The sequence below is a fragment of the Pipra filicauda genome, unplaced genomic scaffold (assembly GCF_003945595.2).
Source record: "Pipra filicauda isolate LSUMZ 115617 unplaced genomic scaffold, ASM394559v2 scaffold391_size691406_pilon, whole genome shotgun sequence".
NCBI lineage: Eukaryota > Metazoa > Chordata > Aves > Passeriformes > Pipridae > Pipra > Pipra filicauda.
The window spans coordinates 651,559-679,076 of record NW_024104522.1 but is presented as its reverse complement, the minus strand read 5'-3'; the positions used below and the strand labels follow the sequence as shown (position 1 = coordinate 679,076).

Sequence of the window (27,518 nt, the reverse complement as noted above, 5' to 3'; positions counted from 1 at the left end):
CTGCTAAGGAAGGCTGAAAAATGCTGGGAGCCTGCCCAGGTCAAAGAGCCCCTTGATTTTGTCTGTGTTCCAGTCCCTGGCTAAAGAAAGGGCAGAACCACCGCAGGTGTTGCTTGCCTTTTCCCTACGAGGTTTTGCCAGGCGCTGGGCCAGCCCGGGCCCTCCGGGGGAAGGCCGGCAGTGCCCAAAGCCCGCCGCTTTCCCAGGGCAAGCGTCGCTTGCCAGAGCGCCCCCGAGCGCCGGGCCCTGCCTCACAGTCGCCGCCTGGCGGACACGGCCGGGAGCGGCACTGCAGCCGCGCGCGGCGCTGCAGCCGCGCGCCCCCCCCCCCTTGGCGAGACCCGCGGCGCCTTTCGCGCGTCCGGGCCTTTCTTCCCTAAAACCTGCCCTTGCCTAGGAAAAGCTGAGCAGTTCACAGAGTTGCTGTTTCCAGCCCAGCTGCCCAAAGGATTTCTCTCTCCCGGCAGCACAGACAGGGTCCCCGAGGCAGCGCAGACCCTCCCCGCGGGGGGGTGTGGTGCGTGTGCAATGCCAGGGCACATCCGAACCCGGCCCTGCGGCGGCACGCAGGTGCGAGTTTCTCCGCAGAGGCGGGAAACTTGCCTGTCGCTTCCCCGGCCTGCAGTCGCCGATGGTCGCGGGAGAGGCAGAAGAGCGGCCGATCCCCCCCCCCCGTCGGATCTGCCGCCGTGGGTCGCTTCCGGGGGGGGAAGGCGGCGGCGCAGCCCCGACAGTATCTCCAGGGCACTGCGGGACCTAGCGGGGCGGGGGCGGGCGCGGCCCCGAGACGGGGGCTGCCCGCGCCGGTGCCTGCCGCCGCCCACGAACCTGCCGCCCGCGCCCGGCGCCGCCGAGCCCCCCGCCCCGTCCCCACAGCGGGAAGCGGCGCGGCGAGACGGCGCTGCGGGCGCGGGGCGGGGGTCCGGGTCGCGGCGGAGGTCAGGCAACAGGATAGACGCCTCTCTGAGGCGAGGGGGCCTCTCGCCGCCATCTTTAGTGTGGCCTCGGCTAAGTTCCGGTCGTGGCGGCGCCATCTTGAGTGTGGTGTCGGGGCGAACTTCCGGGCCGGGGCCGCCATCTTTAGTGTGGTCGTTCCGGTCCTGGCAGCGCCATCTTTACTGTGGGCTTGGCGGACTTCCGCGGCGGGGCTTCGGAGGACTTCCGGTCGCTCTCTACTTCCGGTGACCGAGTTTACCCAAATTAGCGTCCCTCCTCGCTAATTTCTGCGCTTTCGCCCCAAAAAATCTTCGTGTTATTCCCCCCACACACACCCCGGGAGAGACGGGAGACCTCGAGTCCCGCCCTGCCGCCGGAACCGGCCCTTAACTCGAGCAGGGAGCGCTGCACCGCCACGAGAGCCACTGCGCATGCGTCGCCGGTCCCTCTCCTGGCTGCCCTTACTTACCACGTGATCGCCGGCGTCCTGTCAACGACTGCGCATGCTCCGCCGTCGCCACCTCGGCTTCCCCCCCCGCCCCGCCGCCCGACCGCCCGGCTTCGCTTTCTTACTGCGGCTCCCCCTCCGCTTTTTCGGCTCCCTGGGGTTCCCCCACCCGCATTTTGGGGTCCCCGTCTCACATTTTAGGGGTGATGACCCCGCAATTTACGGGTCGGGGGCCGGGAGGAGAGGAAACGGGGTGCCCAAGAAGGGGTTTCTTTTTTTTCTCTTTTATTTCATTTTCATTTTATTTCCTTTTTAGGTTTTTTGCCTTTTTTTTTAATTTTATTTTGTTTTTTATATTTCCTTTTTTATTTCGTTTATTTTTTATTCTCTTTATTTTTCATTTTCTCTCCCAGTGCTCCCCAGTAACACCCAGTGCTCCCCAACAACCCTCAGTAACACCCAGTGCTCCCCAGTGCACCCCAGTAACACCCAGTGCTCCTCAACAACCCCCAGTAACACCCAGTGCTCCCCAACAACCCCCAGGGACACCCAGTGCTCCCCAAAAATTGACCCAAAACCGACCCAAATCACCCCAAAAGCTGACCCAAAACCGACCCCAAAACCTGACCCCAATCATCGCAAAAGCTGACCCAAAACTGACCCAAATCACCCCAAACAATGACCCCAAACTGACCCCAAAAACTGACCCAAATCATCCCCAAAACTGACCCAAAACTCTGCATTTATTTGGCACCATTTCCTCTCAGAAACAACATCTCCGATTTAGTTGATTGCTAAAGCCATCATTTTAAAATCATCCCAGGAATCAAAAGGGACTGGAAAACACACACAAATCATTCCTGCACCCACCCAATCATTAGGAATTGGAACCCGATTCCCTCATCTCTCTCCTTGTGCTTCTTGGCTGGAAAACCTGATGATCCCCGCTGGCTATTTTTAGGCTGCTTTTCTTCCACAGCTCCTTTCCTCCCGGCTGAAACCTCCTGGCATATTCAGGGCTTATCTGGAGGGAGGCCCCTCTGAAGTATTTCCTCTCGTGGCAATTCTGTGCAGAGCACAGGGCGAGGGAAGGACAAATTTCTCGGCACCCACAGTCCCGCCCCAGCTCCCTGCACTCCCCGTACCCCTTGCTCAGCTCCGCGGGGATTTGTGCCCCCTCTGAAGGTAGCAAATGTCTGCAAAGCGAGTCCGGAAGCCACTCCCTTTTCTGCCCAGCACCGCAGTGGTCGAAAAGGAAACCAGAAAAACAGGAAAAAAAAAAAAAACAAAAACAAAAACAAATCGCACCATGCCAACTCCCAACTCCTCCCGCTAAGCCCAGGCAGACCCCGTCCGCCGCCAGGCCTCGGCCTGCAGCCCCCGGGCCCCGCCGCGGCTTCCCCGCCGTCACCCGGCACCTCCCGCACGTCCAGCCCCGCAGCACCGCTCCCGCTGCCGCCCTCGAACCCAAGGAACGACCCCCGTGCCCCCGGCACAGGCCGGTCCCTCCCCGGCAGCCTCGGCAGCGCCGGGAGCGGCCGCAGCCCCCAACGCCGGGCGGGGCGCGCCGGGAGGGGCCGCGCGGGGCGGGGGCGGGTCCCGCGTCCCGCGGCTGCGACCCCGCGGCTGCCACCCCGCGGGGAAGGGACCCCCGGGCCGGCCCCGTCCGGCACCGCCGCTGGCCCTGCTCGGCCACCGCCCCTCCCCTCGCCCACAGTTTCAACATTATTAAGCCAAGATTTAATCCCAGGCACCACAAGATCCCAACTGCGGGGGATTTCCATGGACTTGTTATTTTCTCTTTTCAATGACCGGGTTGCCAAAGTCAGGGAAAAACAATCGGCATTCCCTAAACACCATCACTTCCATATCCACCTGCGATCAGGGGCCGATGGGCAGCAGCCTGCCCCGGACGGGTCGCAGGGATGGTGTGAAGGCCATCGTTCCGCTTCAGTGGAGCACCTGCGCGTGCGCGCCCTTCTTTGCAGTACCGCTTTCAGTCACCAGGTGTCACCCGCGAGTCACTGCGCACACGCACTACCCGAGTTCGCCACCGGGCGGCAGCAGCGGTTCCCGCCCCAGCGAGGGGGGGTGGCAGCGAGAGGGGACCGGAAAAACCTCCCAACACACAGAGCCCTTTCTATTGCCACCAGAGCGGTCACATTTTGTCACATTTTTGAGCCCTCTGTGGTTTAATTTACATATACAAAAGTTATATTTGTATTTTCAAGCCCTATATGTCTATATTTAGAATTTCTTATATTCTAGGATCCTGTATATAATACAATATATACAGGGCTTTATTTTGAAATCAATTTATATGTAAATTAATATTATTTTTCAATATATAGCAAAAGAGCAACAAGGCTGGTGAAGGGGCTTGAACACAAGTCCTACGAGGAGAGGCTGAGGGATCTGAGGTTGTTTAGCCTGGAAAAGAGGAGGCTCAGGGGAGACCTCATCACCCTCTACAACTCCTTGAAAGGAGATTGTAGCCAGGTGGGGGTTGGTCTCTTCTCCCAGGCACCTATCGGTAAGACAAGAGGGCATCATCTTAAGCTCTGCCAGGGGAGGTTTAGGTTAGATATAGGAAGAAATTCTTTACAGAGAGGGTAATCTGGCATTGAAATGGGCTGCCCAGGGAAGTGGTGGATTCTCCGTCCCTGGAAGTTTTTAAGATGAGACTGGATGTGGCACTTAGTGCCATGGTCTAGTAGCTGCAGTGATGTTAGATCAAGGGTTGGACTTGATGATCTCAGAGGTCTTTTCCAACTTTGCTGGTTCTATGATTCTATGAAAAAGAGAAATGTTACAGTTTTTAGTACATTTAACACACATCCACCTCCCATAAGTTTTCAGGCCTTTTGGTGCTGCAATCTCCCTTTTTTGGGAGGACCCCCACACGACCCTCCTCATCCCCCACTCACCTGCTCCTCCACCACATCCTCGCTCTCCCAGAGGCATTGGGATCCCTCTAATGACCTCATCACCCCCCCCCAGACTCCCCCACATCCCCCTTTTTACTCACCCCCAAAGGTGGAAAAGAAGAGAGGGAGGGTGGGTACAAGATCGGGGTCACAAGACAGAGGGAGAAGAGGGGACAAGAAGAGGAGAGGAGAAAAGGGGTGGAAAAAAGAGGGGAGAAGGGAGGAGGCGTGGAGAGTGTCGAGAGCACAAGGGAGGGAACGGGGAAGGGATAAGAGCAGAAGGGGAGAGAAACCAGGGAAAGGGCAGACAAAGGGCCGGAAAGGGGAAGGGGGGGAAAGGGGAGAGAAAAGGGAAGGGAGGGGGAGAATAGAGAGGAAGAGGGGAAAAAAGGTGAGTCAAGAGATGAGAGCAGGGCATGCAAGGGGCAAAGAGGACTCGTGAGGGGGACCCTTGCAGGGGTATATACAGTTTGCCATCATTTGAGTGGGAGAATTTAGAGGAGACAGCGACAGGTTGGAGGGCAACTCACAGCACTCTGCCAGGTATGAAGTCAGACTCAGGGCCAGGTTTTGATTTCCATATGGTTTAATAAGTTAACAGATTCAGCGGTTACACAGCAATAGACTTCTTCAAGATTTACAAAGGTGCAAGATCTTCATTTAGCCATAAGTAGTTTTATTCTCCTCTCTTAAATAGCTACAACAGTTCCAATTCTTTTCCCCCAAACAATCTGGGGTTAAAATAATCCACCCAGAGAGAAGGCATCAAAGTACAAAAGAGAACACACAAGGAGGGGCACTAATTCAAATTCCATGTGGGTATTTGGTCCAGTACCTTACAAGCAAGGAAAGGTGGTGTGGAGTAATCATGCCTGTAAGAAGGAGCTGCAATATCACAAGTACACAAAGAGCTTTGCAGGAGTTTGACCACCAGCGGGATTGTTACTCTACCATGAGACTCACCATGACCTTGCAGTGGGGAAGGTCGGATGGAGAGAACAATGCAAAAGACCAAAACAACAAAAACAGCAGCCTCCCAACATTCAAGAGTCTCCCCAGATACCCAGAAATTACCTCTCTGTAGGTTTAGCAAACAATGAGCCAAGAGAAGCTGTTGCGAGAAGGAAATTGCACCGCCAGAGACAAAAAAAACCATAAAAACATTTTTAAGATTAAACTTTGCCATGTGCCCAGTTCTAGTCTAGAAACAGCACATGCCCATGTTGTTCTCTCATGGTTTGGAGAAGTTCTCGTTATGTTCCCCTCCACTGGACTGGTTCTCCACCTGAATAGTCTTCCCTTGCTCTTCCCCACTTCAGCCAATCTACCTAAAAACCCATCCTCAACTACGTAAACAACACAAGGGTGCTTGCAGGAGCAGGAGTTGGACTCGCTCAGGTCTGTGCAAGAAATGGATACAAATGGCACAGAAGGCTCTCCCGACCCACCACTTGGTGCTGTCATCCCCAGCCCCTTTGCAGCATTCCCAGTACAGGTGTTTGCAGAGCATGCTCTAATTATAACCATAAACCCTAACGCTAAACCAAAACCGTAACTTTAAACTGTAACTTTACCCTTAACCATAAACCCTAACCCCGAACCCTAAATCCCAATCTGAACCCGAACCCTAAACTCGAACCCTAAACCCTACCCCTACCCCTAACCCCTAACCTTAACCCAAACCCTAAACCCTAACTCGAACCCTAACCCTGACCCAAACCCTAAACTCTAAACACTGACCCAAACCCTAAACTCTAAACACTAACCCTAATCCCTAATCTGTAACCCCAACTCCTAACCCTAACCCCAACCACTAACCCTAACCCCTAACGCTAATGCTAATTGGGTGTTGTGACTGGCAATTTTAGCCTGCTGTTGTCATGGCAATTGGCAATTAGGGTTTTCAAGTGCTTTGTGATTTGTTATTGTAGTGTTGTGTTTTCATGGCAATTGGCAATTAGGGTTTCTCTTTTAGATGTGGAACAGTTATGTTGCTTAAAACAGTGGAAATGTGATAGAAAGTAATCTTTGACAGTGGGTAGGTATAAATATAGTGTCCGGTCTCTTGAAGATATCACAGATAGCACTAAAACCCGTATTCTGGGCACTCTTAATTGTCAAGTAAAATAATGGATACAGTGTGGAAACCATACCAAAAAGCAAGTTTAAAAATGCAGAACTGTCTACAAAAACAGTATAACGAATGGCCCAGGTTTATTGTTGACAGAATGGTATGAGATATAATTGGTGGAATTCTGTCTGAAAGGAAATTCCTGCCACTTCTCCAGGACTGTACAACAGCGTGTCCTGACTGTAGGTAACCAGCGGCCGGGTGGGATCAGCACTTGGGGTACGGCTGTACAGCGCTTGGTCATCCACAAGATGCACATGAGTGATGGCACCTTCAGATCTTCTCTGGATCCAGTCTAATACTGGACACTGAAAGGATCCAGGATACTGGCAAGAGATATGTGAAATGTGCCTAGTTCTATGTAAACTTCTCAATCACTTTGCTGTAATACAGGATTTCATCGTTAAGTGTCAATTTGTGAATCCAGCACTCAGCATGGATTTCTTAAGAACTGCCTGGGCTATTGTTAATTGTAGTGTGGGTGGTATTTTTGTCTTGTTAAAGGAAATGCAGATTATCTTCTAATTATCCCAGCTACCACTGACACAAGCTATAAATTCGTGGATTAAAACTACAGATAGTAATTTCAGAATTCCCTGTGGTGCTTCTAGTACTGTCTTTGGTGTCTGGTGGCTCTGTGTCTCAGTGCAGGTATAGACGAGGGCCCGAATAACTGTATTTTGGGGAAAAAATGTTTAGAGAATACATGGAGACATATAGTAGACTTGGAAAATTATGCAGTCAAATAAAGACAAGCTGAAGATACTAATAGAATTTTGGCAAATAAAGAAATCAAGATAGTATTTGAAGCAGCTTGTTTTTCATATTTGTAGACATGGAAAATCAGACGTAAGAACTGTTCTTCCAAGTTACCGTGGTACCAGATTTAGGTATTTGTACAGTATTTCACAGTCATAGAATCTGGACGAGCTCTTGTATTAGATGTCAGCATTTTTAAATCTTCACCACCAGCATGGCACTTCAGCAGCACATCAAGAATCCTCAGAGGGTCTCTGCAGCTCCTGTTTTCACACAACGTGTGCCTGCCTGGCACATGAGTAACTTCTCCACCCAGTTAGCACACAGACTCACTTTGCATCCCTCTGCTACTTCACCAGGAGGGTCTGCCTCTTTCAGTTTCCTCTGACTTAATTTTCCTTGAATAAAATGAATGCAATAATATTTGCATAGTTAATAAAATAAAGTTATCATGACCATCAAATATATTTAATAATATAACTATTTACAAACTATTTCATAATATGCACAGGAGGTACGTGATTCCTGTAGGTGATTCCTGTAGGTGCTGTATAGCTTAGTTCATTAACAAATGTTAGTTGAGTTTTGGAGCAATAAGCACTATATTAATGCAAAATATTGATTATCAAATATCTGTTCAAGGACTAATTTTAAGATTGTGTACTAGAATCTTGTGCTTCATAATTAACAACTTTTGTTGCATTTTTGAAAGCCTTTTGTAATAAGTACAACATTTCCTTTTTCAGGTTGTCTGAGTTTGCAAAGCTTATTTTAGAGCTTAGAACTTTTTCAGATGACTTGTTCTGTAGAACAAGTGCCAGATCAAGCAAGGACATGAACTTACACAAGGGAGGGGCAAAGGGGAATCAAGGCCACGCATCAGCAGAGCAGATCCTGGACTAATTCCTGAGCACACTGGGTCAATGGGGAATGTTTTAAGGAGCAAGTCAGTTTCCCGGACACTGATGTCTGATGTCATTTTAGATGTGATGTAGTAAGTTAGGTCCTATTTCATACCTGCCAGCCCTGTGTCTTGGATACCTAAGGGCACCTGCACTGACACTGAACAGCTCCACAGCTGGGAAGGGTCAGAGCTGGAGGACAGCTACAGTTAGAGCTCCATTAAAGGGCTAAAAAGCGCATGGCAAATTACAGTCCTGATTAATCCTGACAGTGACCTTTTCTCCCCTTCCACAGCTCTTTTCTCCCAGAGATGGTAGCAGGGCACAGCCGGCTGGGAGCAGGGAGGCGAGGCTGGGCCGGGCAAGGCACCGTACGGTAAGGCCGGGGTTGGTTTCATGGGAGACCAGCGGGGCTGGGGGTGGTTCTGTGATCAGATACGCCTTCCGGAAACGCCTTTCCCTCTCCTTTCGAGGGGAGAAACTAAGTATGGGAAGAAACTAAGAAATAAAGGCGGAGAAGGGCTCTGAGCATGGCATGGGCTTGTTTGATTAAGCCTGTGACTACAGGTGGTTGTCTGTTCCCCCCGACGAAGATTTGGGGGGTGCACAGTACACAGAATAAGGCACAGCAGCACTTCAGAGCGATGATTAAAAACGCAGTCGTACAAAAGTCACCGTCGAGGATGGCAGAGCCGCCTGGAGCAGAACCCGAACCGAGCGGAGCCGAGCGGAGCCGAGCCGAGCGGAGCCGAGCCGAGCCGAGCGGAGCCGAGCGGAGCCGAGCGAGCCGAGCCGAGCCGAGCCGAGCCGAGCCGAGCCGAGCCGAGCCGAGCCGAGCCGAGCCGAGCCGAGTGCCGCCGACCTGGGCGGCGCCGAGTATAGCCGAACCCGACCGGAACGGAGCCGAGTGGAGCCGAACCCGAGACGAGCCAGGCCGAACGCAGACGATCCTAACCCGAGCGGAGCCGAGCGCAGCCGAAACCGAGCGCAGGCCCCGCCCCCGCCCCGCCCCGCGCGCGCCGCCGCAGGAAGCGCAGGGCGGCTGGGCTGGCCCGCGCCGCGATGCATTGTGGGGCGCGGCAGCAGAGCCAAGATGGCGGCCAGCAGGAGGCTGATGAAGGTAACAGCGCCGGGCAGGGCCGCCGACCGAGCGGGCCCGGCTCCCCCGGCCGCCCCTCCGCCCCACGCGCATCCGGCACCGCGGGGCCGCCTCCCCTGCCGTGCTCCGGCCCTCCGGCCTCCTCCGCGCCTCTCGGCGGCGCCCCGCACCGTAGCGGCCGGAGCGGGAGCAACCGGCACTCGGGCCGCGGCCGTGGGGGGCCCCGCCGTGCTCCCGCCGCCGCCTCGCGCTCTGGCAGCGCTCCGCGGGCCCGAACAACGCCCGGCGCTGGGCGAGGACGTTGGGAGGGCGCCGCGGGCCGCCCTGACCCCCTCCCTCGGGGGGCTCCACGGTGACTAAGCAAAGAGGAAGGGACGGGGGGAAGGAAACGCTGCCGCCCGGGGCCGGGGCATCCCCGGGGTGGCGGGAGGGGGCGCCGACCCTGCCGAGGGAGGGCTCGGCGGGGAAGCGCCGTCGCCTCCCTCCCTCTTTTCCTCCTTCCCTGCGGGGGGGTTCGCCGCTCCCGCCGCGCTCGCCCCGGTGAGGAACCGTCCCCAAACGCCCGGGGATGAAATAATTCCATTTTCGTTGTTTCGGAGAGTAGCCTCTTCCTTGTATGAGTAAGTAGTTTATCGCACTGAAACGTGGACCCGGGTTCAGAAGTTTCCTTATTCGCGGCGGACGTGGTAACGTTTTTGTCTTCACTCTATTTGTTCTGAGCCGCGGATGGTACTTGGAAATGGAAACTCGGCCCCGGTTGGGTTTTAACCAAGAGCACGTTTGGCTTATTGTAAAATACCGCTCGGGATTATGTTTCACGTTATTTTGCTTGAGGAGTAAGGGACTTAGGAGGAAAATGGTAACCGTTGCCCCCAAAGCACACAAATTTATTTTATGTGCTGTATATAATTGCCAATTAACATCACAAACTGTGAGCAGTGAGGTTTGCCCAGGACACGCAGATGTAGTGGCATAAAATGTAGTCATCTGTAAAATGCTCTGACAATACCCGGCAGGATTTGCATACAAAGTGCCTGTGAGGAAATCAGTGAACTTTACAGGCCAGTCCAGGGAAATGGAGGGGAAAGATCCTGTAACTATTGGGTGACGTTTCAGCCTTATTAAAAAACCTGCCCCTGTGGGGTGCAACATAACCCTGCACTAGGATTTGACAGATACTTGGGCAATTCTACTAAACTTAATCTATTAATACCAGTTTCACAGCTGGGTTCAAAGATGTGGACCCCCAATAGGACAGGGATTTCACCAGGACGTGTAGATGGTAGGTTCTGAAGCTGCATTTCCTTAATGGTACAGATATATAAATAAGCGTTATAACTTGGTTGTTTTTGAAGAAACCAGTAGCTCAGCAGCGCTTCCATAAGGCTTGACTTGTCAGTTTAAATGTGCTATAGAGCATTTAAAAATTAAATAGTAGATACATTGTTTGCAGTGTCGTTCATATATATTAAATCAGTAGGTGTAAAACCTTTAATTGTCCCTAAGGAACCTGGCAAGATGGAATTAGGTTTTTATTTCATTTTTGATAGCTGTTATGTTTTGTCAGGGCTTTAGTATCATAATCAATATGTCTGTTGCTGTATACTCAAGTAAGGTTCCCCTTAGTTTGAGATAGTAAACAGCCATTTAATTCTATATTTTTGTAAGGCAGTTTTTCTGCCTTTTCTGAAAAAAATGCATTAATTGTTCAAAAGCACGTCACTACTACTCTGATAGGGAAAATATATGTTTACAATTATTTTCTTCTTTAATTTAAAATAGAAAATAAAAATCTGAAAGGCAAGAAAAATTGTTCTTAATATCAGCAGTACCTCTTGCTTTTCAGCCCCCCTCCTCATTTTCACTGTACTTCTGAAACATTAGTTAGTACTTTCATCTTTTATTAAAATGCAGTAAAAACGGTTTTTGACGGTGTAACCATATTTTCTAGAAAATTGGTGTGGCAGTTGTTCCTCAGAGGGAGGGGTGTGGGAAGGAGAGAGACATCGATAACTTACGTCTTACATTTTTAGTTTCATTTTTATTGCCTAATATTTGTGGGTTGTTCATGCTGTGTGTGGTTTTTATGTGGCCTAAGAGCTGTGAGATGCTCTATCACACAATTTGCAAAGGCTGTTAAATAAGCAGATCCTTTCCTGCCTCTGGAGAGTCGAGTCAGCCCAAATGGCTTTGGTTTTGCCATTCATCTCAGTAGGAACAAAGTAGAGCTCATATATATGAGTGACATCATCTGGATTGCTGCAGCATGATGCTTTGAAGGTCCAAACTCGCCTGTGTATCACCCTAATATCGCTGTTGAAGTTCCAAATTCACAGGTCCACTTTAAATTAAAGTTATTCGCTGTTGAAGTTTTGCAATTGGGAAGAGTCTGTGGGCTGTCTTTCTCAGGGTCTTGGAATGATGAGTGATTATAACTAAAGGAAATAGGGGTTTTCTCTGTGTCACTCAACTATGTTTGAAATAATTTAGGATAAGCATTAACTGTCTTTTCTCTGAGCTAAATATCAAGTTTGTCTTTGATAAGTGAGACTAAACCTTAAACCTTTTATAGGTCACCTGTTTCCTTAAGGTCTTGCCAACGTTTCGAAGTACTGCATTTTTTTCTGGACTCGTGTCATGCATCATAGTTATTCATATTAACCACTGTGGCTCAAAGAGGCTGGATGCAGCACGTCCGTAATAACTTGCTGTCTGCCTGTAGAAAACTGCAAGTATGAGTCTAGTTTCTGCTCTGCAGGTAGAAATGGATGTCCTTTACAGATTGGGGAAGCCATTTGCAAACCCCTATGTGAAAGAAGCCATTACAAATTTTGTCATTGTACTCATACAGTTCAATTTTAAATGTGACTTCAAGTTATAAAGAGAATCAGGTTGACTTGTTATCTGAGGGTGTGTTTGAGCAAATCACGTTCCCTAGGCCAAAGAGCTTATTTATGGCCTATTTTTGCTGAACTTTAGAGCATCAAATAGTCTTAACTGAAGTCTTCCCTCCTGATTCACAGCAGCTCAAGGGAGGTGTGCCCTTCCGGGAGCACACCTAGCTTAGCAAAAATGGGAAATAAACATTGCTAATGACTCATATTCCAGTGACATCTGAAGTGGAGGTTTGATCTGTGAGCCACCATTACACCTCTCCAAAGAACCACAGTTGTTGAATCTTGACTCCTTGTGAAATGTGAGTGGTGGGAATAAAGGAGTCTTTGTCAAAGATGTTCTGTTGTGGATGATCTCTCAGGGTTAAAACAGGCAGATATGGAGTGATTATATTTAGGAAAGGATCTAAGGCTTCTCTTTTAAGGGGGTACGAGGCTTCAAGGTCCTTTCCTGTATAAAGCAGATTGTCTCCAAACGTGTGATGGGGATCACGGATCTCCCGGAGACTTCAGGGGAAGGCTTTTCACAGCTGCCACCCACTACTGTAAAACAAGCTGTTCTCCATGTGAGATCCGTAGCTAAATGCTGTGTGGAGAAGTAGTGGGGGGCTGCAGAGGGTGCAGCTATTTTGGTGCTGGATACTCATAGAACTTACTTGCAGGTGTAGTAACATGATGCCGAGCTGCACATTCCACAGGGTGTTGGGTGGTGTTGGAGGAGGCTGTGCTGCCCCAGGTGTGGAGCTGTGCCCTTCCATGGTGGCTGCCTATAGTCTGTAAGATCCATGGTTTAGTTTCCTGGTTTTTGGATGTTCAAAAGTATCTTTAGTGTTAAAAATTGAAAATAGATTTAGAGAGTAAATATGAAGTGAGATACGTCGACAGTTATTTTAATCTTATAGTTTTTGCTCCATTTCCATAATTGCATAGTCAAACATTTATGCAACTGTTCCACTCCATGATAAAACACAAACATGAGGCCACACCCAGGTAGGTGACCTGCTATCTCCAGGATGCTGTGGTCCTGTAAACACTGTAACCCTCCCAAATAAAGAGGTTTTAGACAACTTTATTATTTGAAAAATAGTTCAAAATTGATTCAAATTTCCATTCTCAGTAACAAAGGAAATGTAGTTTTGAGCAATGTATGATTGTCCTTATGGAGAAGTGAGAATATTGATTAATTTTCCCTTTCTGAAACAGAGAATTGACAAAAGGATTTTTAATCAAATGAAAATACTTTGCCAAAAAGTAGATTGCTCAGTCAATAAGATGTGAGTGTACAAGGTTGTAATTTTGTAGAGGAAACTTACTGCTATTTCTTATAAGAGCTAGATTCTATTTGGGGTTTTAGTTGGGTTTGTGTTGGGTTTTTTTTTGTGGTAAAATTATATTTTTAGGTGTTTTAACACTTCTCTGTACTGTAAATTCAGAAAGTGAAACTGGTCAGTTCCTGATCAGTGTTTTAGAGCCTGTTTAGCTTTGTCAGGCATCTTTTAAATGTATTTGTGAAGACTTAAACATAAGTTGTAAACACTAGAGAATCGTGGTTTAGTTATTTCAGTAGACTTTTGTTTTTATTTGTGAATTTAGTAGCATTTTGGGCTTGATGCAGAACTTATTGAAATCAGTAGGAGCTCTTACACTTATTCCCATATTCTAGGATGGTACTCTTACAAATATTTGCCTTCACTGCATTTTCCTATCTGACTTGTTTATTTAGAGAAGTCCCAAAACTTGCAAGATGCATGGATAAAAAGGTTGCAGGGTTTTTGAAAGACTTAACGGCATTTTAAGCCGATGCTGCTTTTCTTTTTAATTTCAAACATTTAATTTTTTATTTGAACAGCACAAATGATTACACAATACTGAAAATAACAATTTCAAATCCTTAATCATTGTTTATGAGGTAGTATGGACTTTTGTGACTGTCTTCAACATTATATACTTGAAGATCAAATACCACCTCTGGAACAATGTTTTATCCATTTCATGTGCTGTGTATAACATTTTCTCTGAACGTTTCCAAACTACAAACATCATTTCTCAAGAGACCCTTGTGAAGTAAGACCTTTGAGTTTTGTAAGTGGGGAAGCCAATGCAGCAAGGTCACATGCAAGGTTGATAACAGAGTGGGGAATGAAGACTGAAATTCTTACTGCAGTCTTCTACCCTTTATTTACGCTCCTCCTGTGCTCCTTTAATTATGTAACTTGACAAAATTAAGGGGTGGAGGACAAGAAAGGGTATTAATCTATTTACTGTCTGCCTAGACTCTTAAGTATTATTTTAAAATAAATATCTGGATTGTATCCTTTTGCCTCATAAAGTACTTTTTGTTCCTTTGGAGTTGCTCAAGCCCATGTTAAATGTAATGTTAACTTTAATCTGTACTGCTTGAAAGTATTTAGTTAGCTCATTCATTTTCTTCACTGTAGATTTATACTGTAGTTGTGGCTGCCTCCATGGCTCTAAAGCAGTTAAATCTTTATTATGGGCTTTGGGAGTTGCCAGAAGAAAAAAAACCAAAACAACCTCCCCTCACACCCTTAAATTGTGAATGGTTAAGCTCTTACCACTCCTGAATGACTTGTGTAGTATTGTGATTGTGGGGACGGTAGTGTGAAAAAAAAGCTTTTTGTAAATAAGTCTGACATGGAACTGATTCATTTGGAGTGACAAATGAAATCTTAAACACTTCTAGTATAAGAAAAGTAATTTCTCATATAAATTGGGATCTGTCACAAGTGCATGGTTCAGGCACGTGCCCTGCTAAGGTGGCTTGGTTGTCCATGACCTTTGCAGTCCTGCCTGCGTGTGAGGGATGGAACTGCCAGGTTTATCCTGTCTGTCCCTGGCTCAACTGTCAGCTCCAACCACAGGAGAAGGGCAGGATAGAGCCCTGACACACTCCAGTAATTTACCACTTCTCTGATTTTGGAAGTGATTTCCTGCAAAGGCCTCACATGTCAGTTTAAAGAGGAAGATGGCCTCGATAATTTTTGGCTTGTTGTTTAGTGTCTTCTTATTTAATTCCCTCATGAGGGGAAATGAGGAGCTATTCGCATGTTTATTTTAAACTTTTTGTTGCTTGCATACAAAGTTTTACAATTTTGTAATGATCTCTGTATGGGATTCTTCCTTTTCTTAATTCAGCATCCAGTTTTTTAACCTGAATCTAACTATAAAACGTGGGCGTTTAATCTTCCAGAAATGTGAAACCACGCTTTTCTAATTTGTTTTATTAGCCTAATGACATACCTGAATTATAGAGTCACAGTCCTCCCTTTTTTTGTGTTTCTGGACAGTTGTTCTCTGGGCCAGCAACAGCGTAATGCTTGGTCTGAACCCAGGATAAAAGCTCCTGCATGAAATCTGCACTCCCACTGAGACATAATGGGGGGAGATTTCTATCATATGCGTAATGTTTTTAATATAGTAGCTAGAAAATAATCTAAACCCGTTTTCCTTTCCTTCTTTTAGAGTGAAGGCACTTGTGATAATGCTTATTTGTGCACGCTTGTTCATGCTTAAATACTTACTGCTGAATTAGTTTATTTTGTTCCCAATGTTTGATGTGTTACATCTAGTATGGAGTGGAATTTATCCCTTTTACATGCTATGGAGTAGTAGTTTGCCAGGACTTCACAGTTCTGTGTGTGATGAGAGAGAGCATCAAAACTGTTTGGAGCAAGTTACTTCCCTGACCCTGTTGGGGCAGAGTCAGTCTGGGATCAGTCAGGCTCTCCCTGAGCTACTGCTTTGTGCAGGAGCGCTCGAGGGAAGGCACTGGGGGGATTTGCGCTTTCGGTGAGGGTAAAGCATCACTTAGAGCTACGATAATAAAGCTTATTTTCTTGTGAATATTTTGGCTTGCTCCTTATCCCTATAAATATGATTCATGGGATTATTTTTGTGTAGCTTTTATATGTTTTTCTGCTTTAAGGATATAGGATAATCCTCTTACCTCTTTAAAAAAAAACCCACCCAAACTGTCTGTGACATTGCATAAATCTAGCAGCAGTGGAATTTGGGGATTAATCCATGGGTCTAGACTGGATAGTAAGTTTTAGTGTCATGAAGACTGTGTTGGGCATCAGTTCGGTGTCCAAGACTCCAAGGTTAAACTTCCGTGTTTGGAGTATGTTCTTGCTTTTGTGGGTGCGGTGGGTGGGAATGTAAATGTTCGTTTTCTGATGTGTGGCTCTTATGTGATTTTTGTTTCCTGTGCATTTGGAAATCTCATTTCCCTTCGAGTTTATCACTGTGCTGAGTTTATGCAAGAACTTATTGCAAGTATTAAATCTGCCAGTCAGATGCAGAAGCATTTGATCCAATATGAACATAGAGCTATTTTAGGGGGAAAAAAACCTTAAACCCGAAAAAAAAATAGACAGTACAGCACTTGTAGCAGGAAAAGTGGTGGGTTTTGTTTTCCAGTCTGTAGTGCCTTTGCTTGTAGTTGGTGGTTTTATCATAGTAATACCCAGCCTAATTTTGCAAGGTGCCTGCACTCATTGCAGAGCTGAGCACTGCCAGAGCACACGAGTGCTGCTGTATAAGCAACATTTTTCCTAACCTATGCAGCCACCAGGCATGTGCTGCACTTTTGAAAGCACTGGGAAACTTCCATGTTTGACTGTGGATGACTTTTGAATTTGTATTCAGTTAAGTTCTCTTTAGAGATAAAACAGTGGAGTTAAACAGCAAAGGATTGTAATTGTTGTGGGGGAAATAAAAGTGAAACCATGTGTTTCTTTTTAGCTCTTACCAAATACTCCAGGAAACAGTCCCTACACTAGGGTTTATAAATAATTTTAAATAGAAAAATGCTGAAATACTTGTTTTGGTGATACCTGGATCACTAACTGATTAAAAATGGTTTGACTGTTGCAGAAAGATACCTTGTTCAAGAGTGACACAGCTATAAAGAGAGGACTCTTAATGTGTACTGTGAGCTTTGAGGTACCAAAGAGAGGGAAAGCTGAGTCTTCTCAAGTCACTGGTCTGAACAAGGCTTGTTTGGGTTAGGTTGATATTTTTCTGGATTTGGATCAATTTCAGCTGGTCATGCAGGAATTTGTTTTGTTTTCAGTTGAAATAATCGGCCTGTTCAGTGTTTTTTATCTGTGTTTAAAACTGTTACGAAATAGTTTTTCCAAATCACTGTTCTCCTTCAGACAAGTCCTTGGATGCATTTTATTTCTGCACCTCACAGTGTTATCAATGGTCTGTTACCAAAGCCACTGATTTACATTTGAGATAGAAAAACATTTTAAAATGTACTTTTTTAATACTTTTGCTTTGTTGTATCTCTAATCCTGTTAATAACAAGGTATTCTTGTGTTTTCTTGACAAAAAAATAAGCTTTTTAATATTTTGTCGTAGAGAATTTCAGTGTTTACAGGTGCAAAATTTTATTTCTTATTTGTGTGGGTTGCCACCACTACAACCTCAAGCTGCTTTAACATTAAAGAAACCCACACTGACCTCTAAGGATCTCGAAAAATAAATATGAGCACCTTGCTTAATACAGTTATTAACTTACACTTAACACTTTACTTTGCTTTTCAGGAGCTTGAAGAAATCCGCAAATGTGGAATGAAAAACTTCCGTAATATCCAGGTTGATGAAGCTAATTTATTGACCTGGCAAGGGCTCATTGTTCCTGTGAGTATAGGTTACTCCTTATTCTTATGAGCTTTAAAATGAGGATCATTTGTATGTCATAAATCTACAGTTTAGTAGTGCGGCTGGTGACCATGAAATAATTCCTGCACCCTGACAAGGATATCTTTTCTATTATTATAAAACCTATCCTTCGCAGTTGTGCATTTGGGCAGCAGCTGGTTGTTAATAAATACAAGTTGAGTTTACACAGGTGATACTGCAGCATCTGAAATGTGCTCCTGGTTTTAAATCTTGTCTCTCTTCAGACACCCTGTGTAATCTGGGGCAAAGAGCATAATCTTCCTTTGAGTGTCTTCTGTGGTTTGTTTTATCCAAGTCTGATAAATGTTACTTTGTGTTTGTTATAACTAGCCTGAAGAAAAATCCTTCTGTAACTGCAAGGTGTTCTGATCCATCCCTGGATGCTGCATTATTGTAGGCCTGGTCCAACAGTGGAGCTCAGTGGTGGCACTGAGTGTTTGAAGAGGGAAGCAAATGACCTTTTATTTTATATTAAGTTTTTACATTTTGTTTTTTACATTGAATTTTTTTACATTAAACTTAAAGTACAAAATCTACATCAACATAAATAATAATTAAAAAAAGAAAATATGAAATACTTTTACTCCTTAGTATTTATTTTTTTTTAATTGACTAGATTTATTTCTAGGATAAAATTGAGTATTGGGAAAAGTTTGATGCAAGGAAGGGGTTTGTATTTTCAGAAGTGAGCTCTTTAAAAGAAAAAATTGAATATTTTTATAAACACTACAGTCTTCTTATGGAGAATGTTTCATCTAAGTAGATAACCACTGTGTTAGTCAATTAGAGAGGGATTTATTACTAAGGAGAAAGCAGGAAATCTGCTGTGTTGAATCCCTTGGTTGAAGTCTCTTGGATTTTCACCTCTTGTTTCCCACTGCTGTGGCTGTAGCAGCAGGAAATGCCTCCCTTGGTTCTATGAGTTGCTTCTAAGCCTGCAGCAACTGGGGCTGTGCCATTGGGGCAGCAGTTCTGCTTTTCTGTGGATGCTGCCAAAAAGCCCCCCCAGCCAGTGGAAGTCTGTCTTTTTAATATATACATAAGACTTTGAGACATCTCTGTAGTGATGCCTCTGCCTTTTTACTGGGATGCTGTTCTGGAATTTACAAGGCACAGGCTGAGATAACGGCTGGGCCTTTGTGCTTTAAATGCTGTAGAATACATTTAGTTACTGTTTACTTATGTGCCTGCAAATGATTCCTTGGAGTGGTTGACACTACTCTTGCAAATAAAGCAAGCGGGATCGGACACTGAAATTTGACAGAGCTGAGGAACAACTGCTTTAATCAGCCACTCTGGTGTTTGTGGTTCGTGCGTAACAGTTTAGTGCTTTGATAATACTTTGAAGCAGTGTAAGGTCGGTAAATGTGACTAATAAAGCAAAACGCAAAAATACTTGCTTTTCCTGTTAAATTAGGAATGTGTGATGTACAGCAGCTATTTTTAACAGTTTCTGCTCACCAGAGTATGAGTGTAGTTGTTTGTTTTGCGAAGATTCAAAGCATCACAAATCTTTAAATGTTGATGAAGTTAACTGTGCTCCAGACCTGCCTTTTGGTTTGTAATATGCCCTGTTACAGGAGAAGTTAAATTCAAGTTAAATTCACTACTGGCATAGTTAAGGGAGAATTTTGTAATTAAATTATACTTCCTATAGTAATTAATGTTGTGTATGCATTCAAAGAGTAGTACAGGTTTTTATTCTGAGGATACTTTATAGGAGATGTTTTAGTCTTAACACCTCTTCAGCTATTTTGGTACCAGAGTTGATGACTCAAAAATGCAACACACAAACTGGTTGCAAGTTTTGAGTTTTTTTTCTCTGAGTATTTGCTTTTGAAATTTCACATGCTGTTTGCATTTAGAAAATGTTCTTGCTTAAGGTTTTATGAAGTACGCTTCAGTAGGAGTAACCAGTTACTGATTATTAAACTCTGTAACTAGGCATTACTTTGGTCAGCTGCTTAATAAAGGTATGAAAGATAAAGGTTAATATTTTTGTGTTCATACAGAATTAATGTGAAAGGTAATGTAAAGGTGAACTGTAAAGCTTTAGAAGCTTTTGTTTCTAACATATTTTGCTCTTCGGCACAACTATCAGTTTCTAAGGGTGTTCACTCAATTGAGAAGCAAATTGAAGGTATCTGGTCAACTTCTTTTCCTGTTCTGAACTGTAGTATAAGGTAATTTGTGTACTCTGGGTGGCCAAAGTACATTATTTGTTTGATTTCAACATCAAAACAAGATTATCTCTACCCCAGGCTCCTTATTCTTGTAACAGGTACTGATGGTGTACCATGAATTTCATTTCACTTAATCAAAACTGCTGACTATGGACAAACTTTTACAGAGCAAAAATACTCCAGGAGAATGCAAGTTGTGTTTTGGTGTTTAAAATTCTATTTCTCTTGTCAGTGTCAAAATAAATATAACAAATAATTGGAAATTAATTGCTTGAATAGTCTACATACGCTTTTGTTTCAATGCATTGGTCAGGTACAGTGAAGAAAATGGATTTTTTAAGGCAGGTCACTTCCCGTGTCAGTTCACTGAATATCCTCACAAATTAGAGCTTGTGATGGAGGCAAGGACAAGTGAGCTGTGGGGGGAGAGAGCACTGACTGCTTAAGTTGTCACCACCACCAAAAATTATTTGTTAAACTTCCAAAGCTTTTAGGATTGCTTTGGTAAAAAGTGATTTTAAAGCCACTGTAGTTACTTCTTCCCTTGGGTGCAGAAATTGTGCTGTATTTCTTACAAATGCACAACCAGATTCTCCATATGGATGAACTTAAATGTTTTCTGTTGACTAATATTTTAATACAACACTCCCTGCCCCCCAATACTGGTAAATCCTGGAGTGGGTTTGCAGGGAATGGTCTGGTTGCTAATGAAGAATGTGTGTGATTATACTTTACACCAACTGGAAACTCTCATCCTTTGATTCATGTTCCCAGCATGTTTGAAAAGGCTTCATTATACAGTTACTGTTTTCAGTGTAGAACAGTATTTTCATAAGCTTTAAATGTAGCAATGGTTTATTTATTTTTCTTCTGCCTCCCTTCTGCACTCAGTATCTGAAGCAGTATCAATAGTCTAACAGATTTTCTAAGTGAGATTCTGGGCATTGTTTTTTCTCTTTCAGCATGGAGAACTTCACAGTTCTCTCATCATGCTTCTTCAAAACTGATCTGATAACAGTGGGTGCTAAAACTGCACACAAATTCAGAATGTTCTCATCAGCAGACACAGTGAATATCTATCTTTAGTACCCATGAATGCTCAGCAGATTTTTGTGTAGTCAGCAAAACGTTCTCAGAACATTTAGGGAGATCTGACAAATCGAATTGCTTTGCTGCTGATGCCACCATGTTGTAAGACACACAAAATAACTGTTCAGAAAACCTATTTCCCTTGTCAACCTTCCTGTTTGTGTCTTGGAAAGGGCTTACGATGTTTTTTGAAACACAGAGTTGGTATAAAACTACTTGTTAAATAGGGCCTTGAGTTGGGAGTAAATGGGGTTGGATGCCTTCTCACTAGTAGAAGTGTCCACCAGCTGCAGGACAATGGCAGTCTGCTTTTTCCACGGTGGATGCAAACCTATAGGTTGTATTGCCTCTGTCCCCAAATAGGTTTTGATGTTTCCTGACACACAGACATGGCAGTACATGTTGGAAGAAAGTGCCTTTCAAAGTGGTCATTTGATAGATCCAAGTCTGGAGCATGCTTTTTTTACCCGAGTCCATTAATATGTGCCACATTCTTGACATTCCACCTTCTTATTGCAGGACAATCCTCCATATGATAAAGGAGCCTTCAGAATCGAAATCAACTTCCCAGCAGAATATCCATTCAAACCTCCTAAGATTACATTTAAAACAAAGATCTATCACCCTAACATCGATGAAAAGGGGCAGGTTTGTCTGCCAGTAATTAGTGCTGAAAACTGGAAGCCAGCAACCAAAACTGACCAAGGTAGGACTCCATGTGGAGAGAGAACTGGGTATGGAGAAACTTCGTAGTGTGTTTAAAGCTAATAATGTGTCAACTTGTCTGCTGCTGGTGCTCTTGGGATGTATTTGTTGTAAGGCTTGTGTCATGAATCACATGAGGTATGCAAAACTTGTGGAATCTCATTTTGTTACTGGCATGTGAGGTGATGGCACTGACACGTGCAACTTCCATCTTCGGGGAACCACAAAACTCCTCATGACTAAAGAGTTTATTAAGGTGGTGTCCTTGGTATACTTGAAAATTTTGGTGGTAGTTTGTGTGGGGGTTATTTTGTGTTTCTTTTTAAACAGTGACTTTAGAATCCAGAGGTGTTCAGTACATTTCTGGATGTTTGAAAGAAAGGGTCTAATACTTCAAGGCTTTGTATATTTTATAATCTGCCATGTGGTTCAGTGATTTGATACGGCTTGAAATAATGCAAATCTCTCATGATCTGCTGTGTTATGGTCCTTCATTTGTCTTTTAACTCGTTCTTCAAAAAGTTGTTTCAGTGTCAGCATCTGTTGTTACTACATGGCTGTATGAACCTGTGACAGTGTTATTACAGCCCTGCTTAAATGCCTGTTCCTTTTGCTTCACATTTCTTCTGCACTAAAAAATCACCCTCAGTCTGTTTGCTGTTTGGGCCTTTCTCAATGAAATAATGTGACATCGTTAGTACAACATCAAAGTGATTGGTTTTGTTTAGTGAGGTGTCAAGAAAGTGGAGAGATTAGGTTCATCATAAATCATTAACTCACCTTTCATTCACATACTAAATGTGCATCTTACTGCTGTACTTTTTATTTATTTATGCTTAATATTAAAAAAGACTGTTATGGCAGTATAGTTTTTAAATGCTGTGGATATTGAGGCAGTTTCTGTTATGACTTTTTCTGGCATGTGTGTTTCTTACTGTGTTCTTAAGGTTATTGAACACACATTTTCCCTCTAGTGTTTTAGCATGTTTTGCTCAATGAGAAGGGATTGTCCCATGCAGTGTTGCTGCTGGTTTCATAAGCAGTCAGTAATGTGATGGCAGTTGTAAATCCAGGACTGGCGAGTTACTGTGAAGGAAGCTAATAGCAATTCTACATTCCTTAGATAGTTTGTTGCAGTTTCAACTCGGGATTTTTGGTAAGAAATGTTCCTGTTTAGCAGTCCAGAGTTGAGCATTTAGTTTGAGGTATGTTCCTGTTCCTGTCAGCTAAGGGTAGAAAAGAGTATGAGCTTGACAAGATCAATGCTCCAAAAGAAGCCACTCTAGTATTCCTGATTCTGCTGGAGTGATAAGCACTGTAGGAACTTGCATTGCAAGGGAGAACCCAGTTGAACTGCTAAGTAGATGTTTCAGAACAAAGGACGGACTCTGCCTTTCCACACACACGCGGCTGAGCTGTGGAACACTCCTCTGCAGGATGGGGCAGGTGTCAGCGTTGGAAGTGAGTTCAGGAGGAAGCAGCTGGCCCTGGTGTGCAGTACATGAAGTGAAGAGGGTTTGTTATACTCACATTAAAAACCCCGGGAGTGCTGCCTTGTCTTACTCAGAGTAGCACAGACTTACCTCAAACGAATGTTGCTCATGCTGCTTGAGCTGTTGGCCAGGGAGGTACTCTTCCGTGTAGACCTGCCCCCAGGACACCTTTGAGTGACAGGACAGGGGAACTCCCCATCCTTGTGAGCTTTCAGTGGCCATGAGGAATGTGTGAGGAAAATGTAGCAGTAAATGTCACTGTGGTGCGTGAGGCTCGCTGTGTAAATGTCAGGGGCATTTCTGTTTCCTGAGGAATGACATTTCCTCGGTGACATAGCTGTGAGCAGGGGAGAAAGCTCTCACCCCTTTGTCTGCCTGGTGCATCTCTACTGGTGGCTGCCTCGGTCAAGAACTATGAGAGTAAAGGGAAGGCTTGCCTGCTGTTCGCAGGGGAATTAAGAGTCATAGGGAAATAAAGCTGGAAAAAAGGGTTTCCGGAAGTAGGCCCAGTCACAGCTGCATCACTGTGACAGGTGTTGAGAAAAATGCTTCATGGTGGAAATTCCATCTTTACCCAATCCCTTTAGATGAATTTGTCTGGGAACTTTGATTCTTTTTGAGCCATAGGAGAGTATTTCAGATGGGATGCCAGTTACGGGAAATCATTTGTAGTGCACTTTGGTCTCTATTCATGTTGATTTTGTTTACAAATACAATTTTCTGGTGTTCATTCATGGTCATTGAACAAAATCTTGGCATAATGCTCCAGCTTACTCATATCCTGCGTTTGAAAAGGCCCGAGATTTATGGGGATGTATTTAAATGCAGTTAAAGCTCTTTTCTTACTGGGGAATTTTGCTTATAGTTTGATTTTTAAAAATTAACCATCTTAGTGTCTGATGGTCTCTATACTTCTTTTGACAGTAATCCAGTCCCTCATAGCACTGGTGAATGATCCACAGCCCGAGCACCCCCTCCGGGCTGACCTAGCTGAAGAATACTCTAAGGACCGTAAAAAATTCTGTAAGAACGCTGAAGAGTTTACAAAGAAATATGGTGAAAAGCGACCAGTGGACTAATCTGACACAACTGCTGTCAGCAACGTATGATAGAAGATCGGAGCAGTGCATTTGAGACACCCCGTAAAGCAGGACTCTATGGAAAATTGACAAGTGCCACCTTTCGGTGTGAACTTGTGGCTGTTACTAACTTTCTACAGTTTTCTTAATCAAAAGTGGGCTAGGTAACCTGTAAAGAAAGGATTAAAATTTAAGATGTTCTAGTTCTGCTTTCTTTGTTTAAAAATCACTGCTTCAATATACTTTAAAGTACGCTGTTTTCTTTTTCTTGTCAGAATTTATCAAAAATATCTTAGACTTATATTCTGCCCTTAAATTGAAAAGGTTGTGGCTGTCATTTCTTATTTTTCCTTGCAGTTCCCACTATCTTGAGTTCATTCACTGAATTTTAAACCCCCTCCTCAAAGTGATGTCTTAGGAAAAATATCCCAGTTCTGGCAGAAAATGATTGAGTGTTTGGCAGTTTCGTTTACTTTTCTTTTTAAATGTTGCACTGTGCTTTGTGGGACTTGTTGCAAGTTCCCCTGAACTTCAGTTTGTAACATAATAAACAAAAACCAACCCAACCCTACAAAGCCAATCAGAAATAATGTCTGGGTCTGATGTAAATCTGGCCAGTGTCTATTAAACGGGGAAACCCAAGTTTTTGTGTGCGTCATTGAATTAGAATGTGGCTTATGTTCTGCTTTTGGAATACTTTGGGAAAAAAATCTGTAGCAAACAAGTAGTGGAATGTGATTTCAAATTTCCTTCACTTCTATCCTTAATACCTATGCAGAGCAGCAGGAATGTGCACAGAACAACATTGCAACCAATCCAGGAGAGTGTTAGAAACTGAGGACCAAGAGGTACCAAAGTGATAAACTTTTTTTGAATTTAAAGTTGGTATTTCGGAGATGTTCATTTGGAGTTAAAGAACTAAACCTGACAGCACTGCTGTCATCTCTGAACGTTTTCCCTCAGAATGCGTAAGAAACACCTGTGTTTATAGGATGGCACTTGTGCCCCTTCCCAGGCCCTCTGCTGCCGGCACTGGAGCAAGGACAGGGCTGAGTAATAATGTGTGAATGTGCTTTGCTGCTGCTGCTCCTGTGTTTAAACACACTGGTTGGGTGATTCAGTGAGTGTTCAAGTGTCATTCTGGCATTGTGGCTTAATCAGGCAGAGCTGTTTGCCAGTTGCTCTGGGGCACTCCTACGCATGCTGAAGGAAGCCCTTTCTGAGCATCCTTGGCTGTGTCCCTGCTGCTTGTCACCTGCCTTCTCTCCTCAGTTCAGTGTGATTTGTAGCTCCATGGTCAAACTGCCACACAGTCAAACTGCCGTGTCCCCCCTACTCTCCAGCTGGGGTCTGTTACTGAGCAAACAAATTATCTCCAGAAATCCGTCTGGGAGCACATATCATTTTGATGTGCAGGAAGCTGAGTTAGAAAATCCCTGACACCTAGGTGGTTGCCTGTACTCTCAAATTCAGTTTTAATACAGCCTCTTCCTTTGCAACCTTTCAGAACTAGTGTGTCAAGCAGTAAGTCTCTCTTGGTTTTAATGTCTTGTGTATTTGCTATTCCCTCATTCATCCCTCTCATCTGGCTTTCATTTCTGATTTAGTGTAAACAATGACAGCCCAGTACCTCACCTCTGTTGAAAGTAATTTTTTTTTATAAGTTAGGGAGCTAAGAAATGTTATGTTTAAGTGTTCTTAGACAGATTCTTTGGCAGGTAAATAAAGTTAAACCACATTCACCTTATTTACAGAAACTTGCATTTCCTAAGTGTTTTCAGGCTTGTGAGAGCACTATTACCAGATTTTCACAGCTTTGTGTCTTCATTTGCAGAAAGTTGGTACCGATTCTGTTTCATTCACGCTCACTTGGATTCATAATAAAATAATGCCAAATTATCTGTCAAACTGAAGTGTGTAACTTCCACATCACCTGAGTCACTGTACCTTTGATCATGTCTGTTGGCATGGAAACGTACCATTCTCTAAATTTTATTTGAAACAAAACTGTAGCATTAGTTTGCTGCCCTCATTGCTACTCAGTAGTTACTCTGTGGTTGTAAAGCCTCTCAGGTCAAAGACTGCGTCTGTCTGCGTTGCTGTGACTCGGATGCCGTTGGAAGGGAAGGGCTGTGTGATCCAAGGAACTCGAGTCATGCAGTGCTGCACCAGCCATTCCAATTCCAGCTGCAGAGGTCACATGGAAGACAGATCCTGCTATCAGTTCTCTTGGTGTGTTCTCCATAGTCCAATTGCTAAACTGTGAGATGTGTAACCCAAGTGCTGATGCTGTCTGGGGGCAGCCTCTGAACAAAGGGATCCGACACTGTTGTGTGGCTGAAGTCTGAGGAGAAGAAATCCAAGTGTGAAGTCCTATGTTAACTCAGGAAATCCAGCTCTTGTTCTCTCTGGTTCCCTAAGCCATGCTGAATTCTAAACGTGCAGTTGAACATCCACAATAAAAGCAGCGCACTGGTGAAACTACACCCAGGAGTACTGGTATAGGCTTCCTGCAAGTCCATTCTGCTACCCTAATAAAAATTGCTCTCAAAGGCTTTGTGGCATGGTTTTATTTTCAGAGAGGGGGTTAACTGGAATTGTAGCATCATTTGTAATTTGGACTTGAGTTGCCTTTAAAGCTTTCATAGAACCACTAAGAAATTTCTTTATCACCCTACATGCAATTGAAAGGTTCCCTATTTAGAAGTCTTTTAGTATTCTTTATTCATTTCTCCAATTAAATGAAAATTTGGGGTTTAATGCTGTTTGTTTACATTTTGTGTTTGCAGTACAGTGCTCTGGTACTGCTGCTGTCAGGTTCTAGTGCTCAGCTGCCAGGAAATGCCTCCAAAAATCAACAGGTGTGTAACGTCCAGTTGGTTGTGATCAGGGCAAATTCAGCGGTTAGAACATGAAGCAATTTAAACGTTAAAAATAAGGCTTAAAAATATCCATGAAAACACGATGACATTCCATGACCTGCTGAACTCTGTCCCGTCACGGCGGTTGCAGTGATCCCGGTTGGGCGCTGGGCGGCGCTGGCGGGTGGGGCTGCTCGGAGCGCGGGTTTGTCCCCACTGGGAGAACCTTTGGGAGAACGTCATCCCAAAAGGTAACAACTGCCCTGGTCAGACCCAGCCGGGAGTGCTTTTAAAAACAAA

At 44.7% G+C, this 27,518-nt stretch overlaps 1 protein-coding gene and 1 long non-coding RNA gene across 3 annotated transcripts; one reads left to right on the top strand and one right to left on the bottom strand.

Moving 5' to 3' along the window:
* Positions 1-6,506: 6,506 nt before the first annotated feature.
* On the bottom strand, positions 6,507-8,892 carry LOC113994264. Its single transcript, XR_005564940.1, has 2 exons — positions 8,046-8,892; positions 6,507-7,599 (listed from the first exon to the last, which is right to left on the bottom strand). It is a non-coding gene; the product is annotated as an uncharacterized LOC113994264 (long non-coding RNA).
* Positions 8,893-9,123: 231 nt separating this feature from the next.
* On the top strand, positions 9,124-26,909 carry UBE2L3 (ubiquitin conjugating enzyme E2 L3). Of its 2 annotated transcripts, none has more exons than XM_027733003.2 (4): positions 9,124-9,223; positions 17,671-17,766; positions 21,600-21,786; positions 24,203-26,909. In XM_027733003.2, the coding sequence occupies exons 1-4, from the start codon at positions 9,197-9,199 to the stop codon at positions 24,355-24,357; spliced, it is 465 nt and encodes a 154-aa protein (XP_027588804.1). In that variant the 5' UTR covers positions 9,124-9,196; the 3' UTR covers positions 24,358-26,909. The 2 variants fall into 2 exon arrangements, with proteins under 2 accessions (XP_027588804.1, XP_039240994.1); XM_039385060.1 differs by lacking the exon at positions 9,124-9,223 and adding an exon at positions 9,633-9,822.
* Positions 26,910-27,518: the final 609 nt, after the last annotated feature.

Coding starts and splice junctions, on each gene's coding strand:
- UBE2L3 (XM_027733003.2), top strand. CDS start 9,197: ATGGCGGCCAGCAGGAGGCTGATGAAG. Junction 9,224..17,670: donor CCAGCAGGAGGCTGATGAAG/GTAACAGCGCCG, acceptor TTTGCTTTTCAG/GAGCTTGAAGAAATCCGCAA. Junction 17,767..21,599: donor GGCAAGGGCTCATTGTTCCT/GTGAGTATAGGT, acceptor TTCTTATTGCAG/GACAATCCTCCATATGATAA.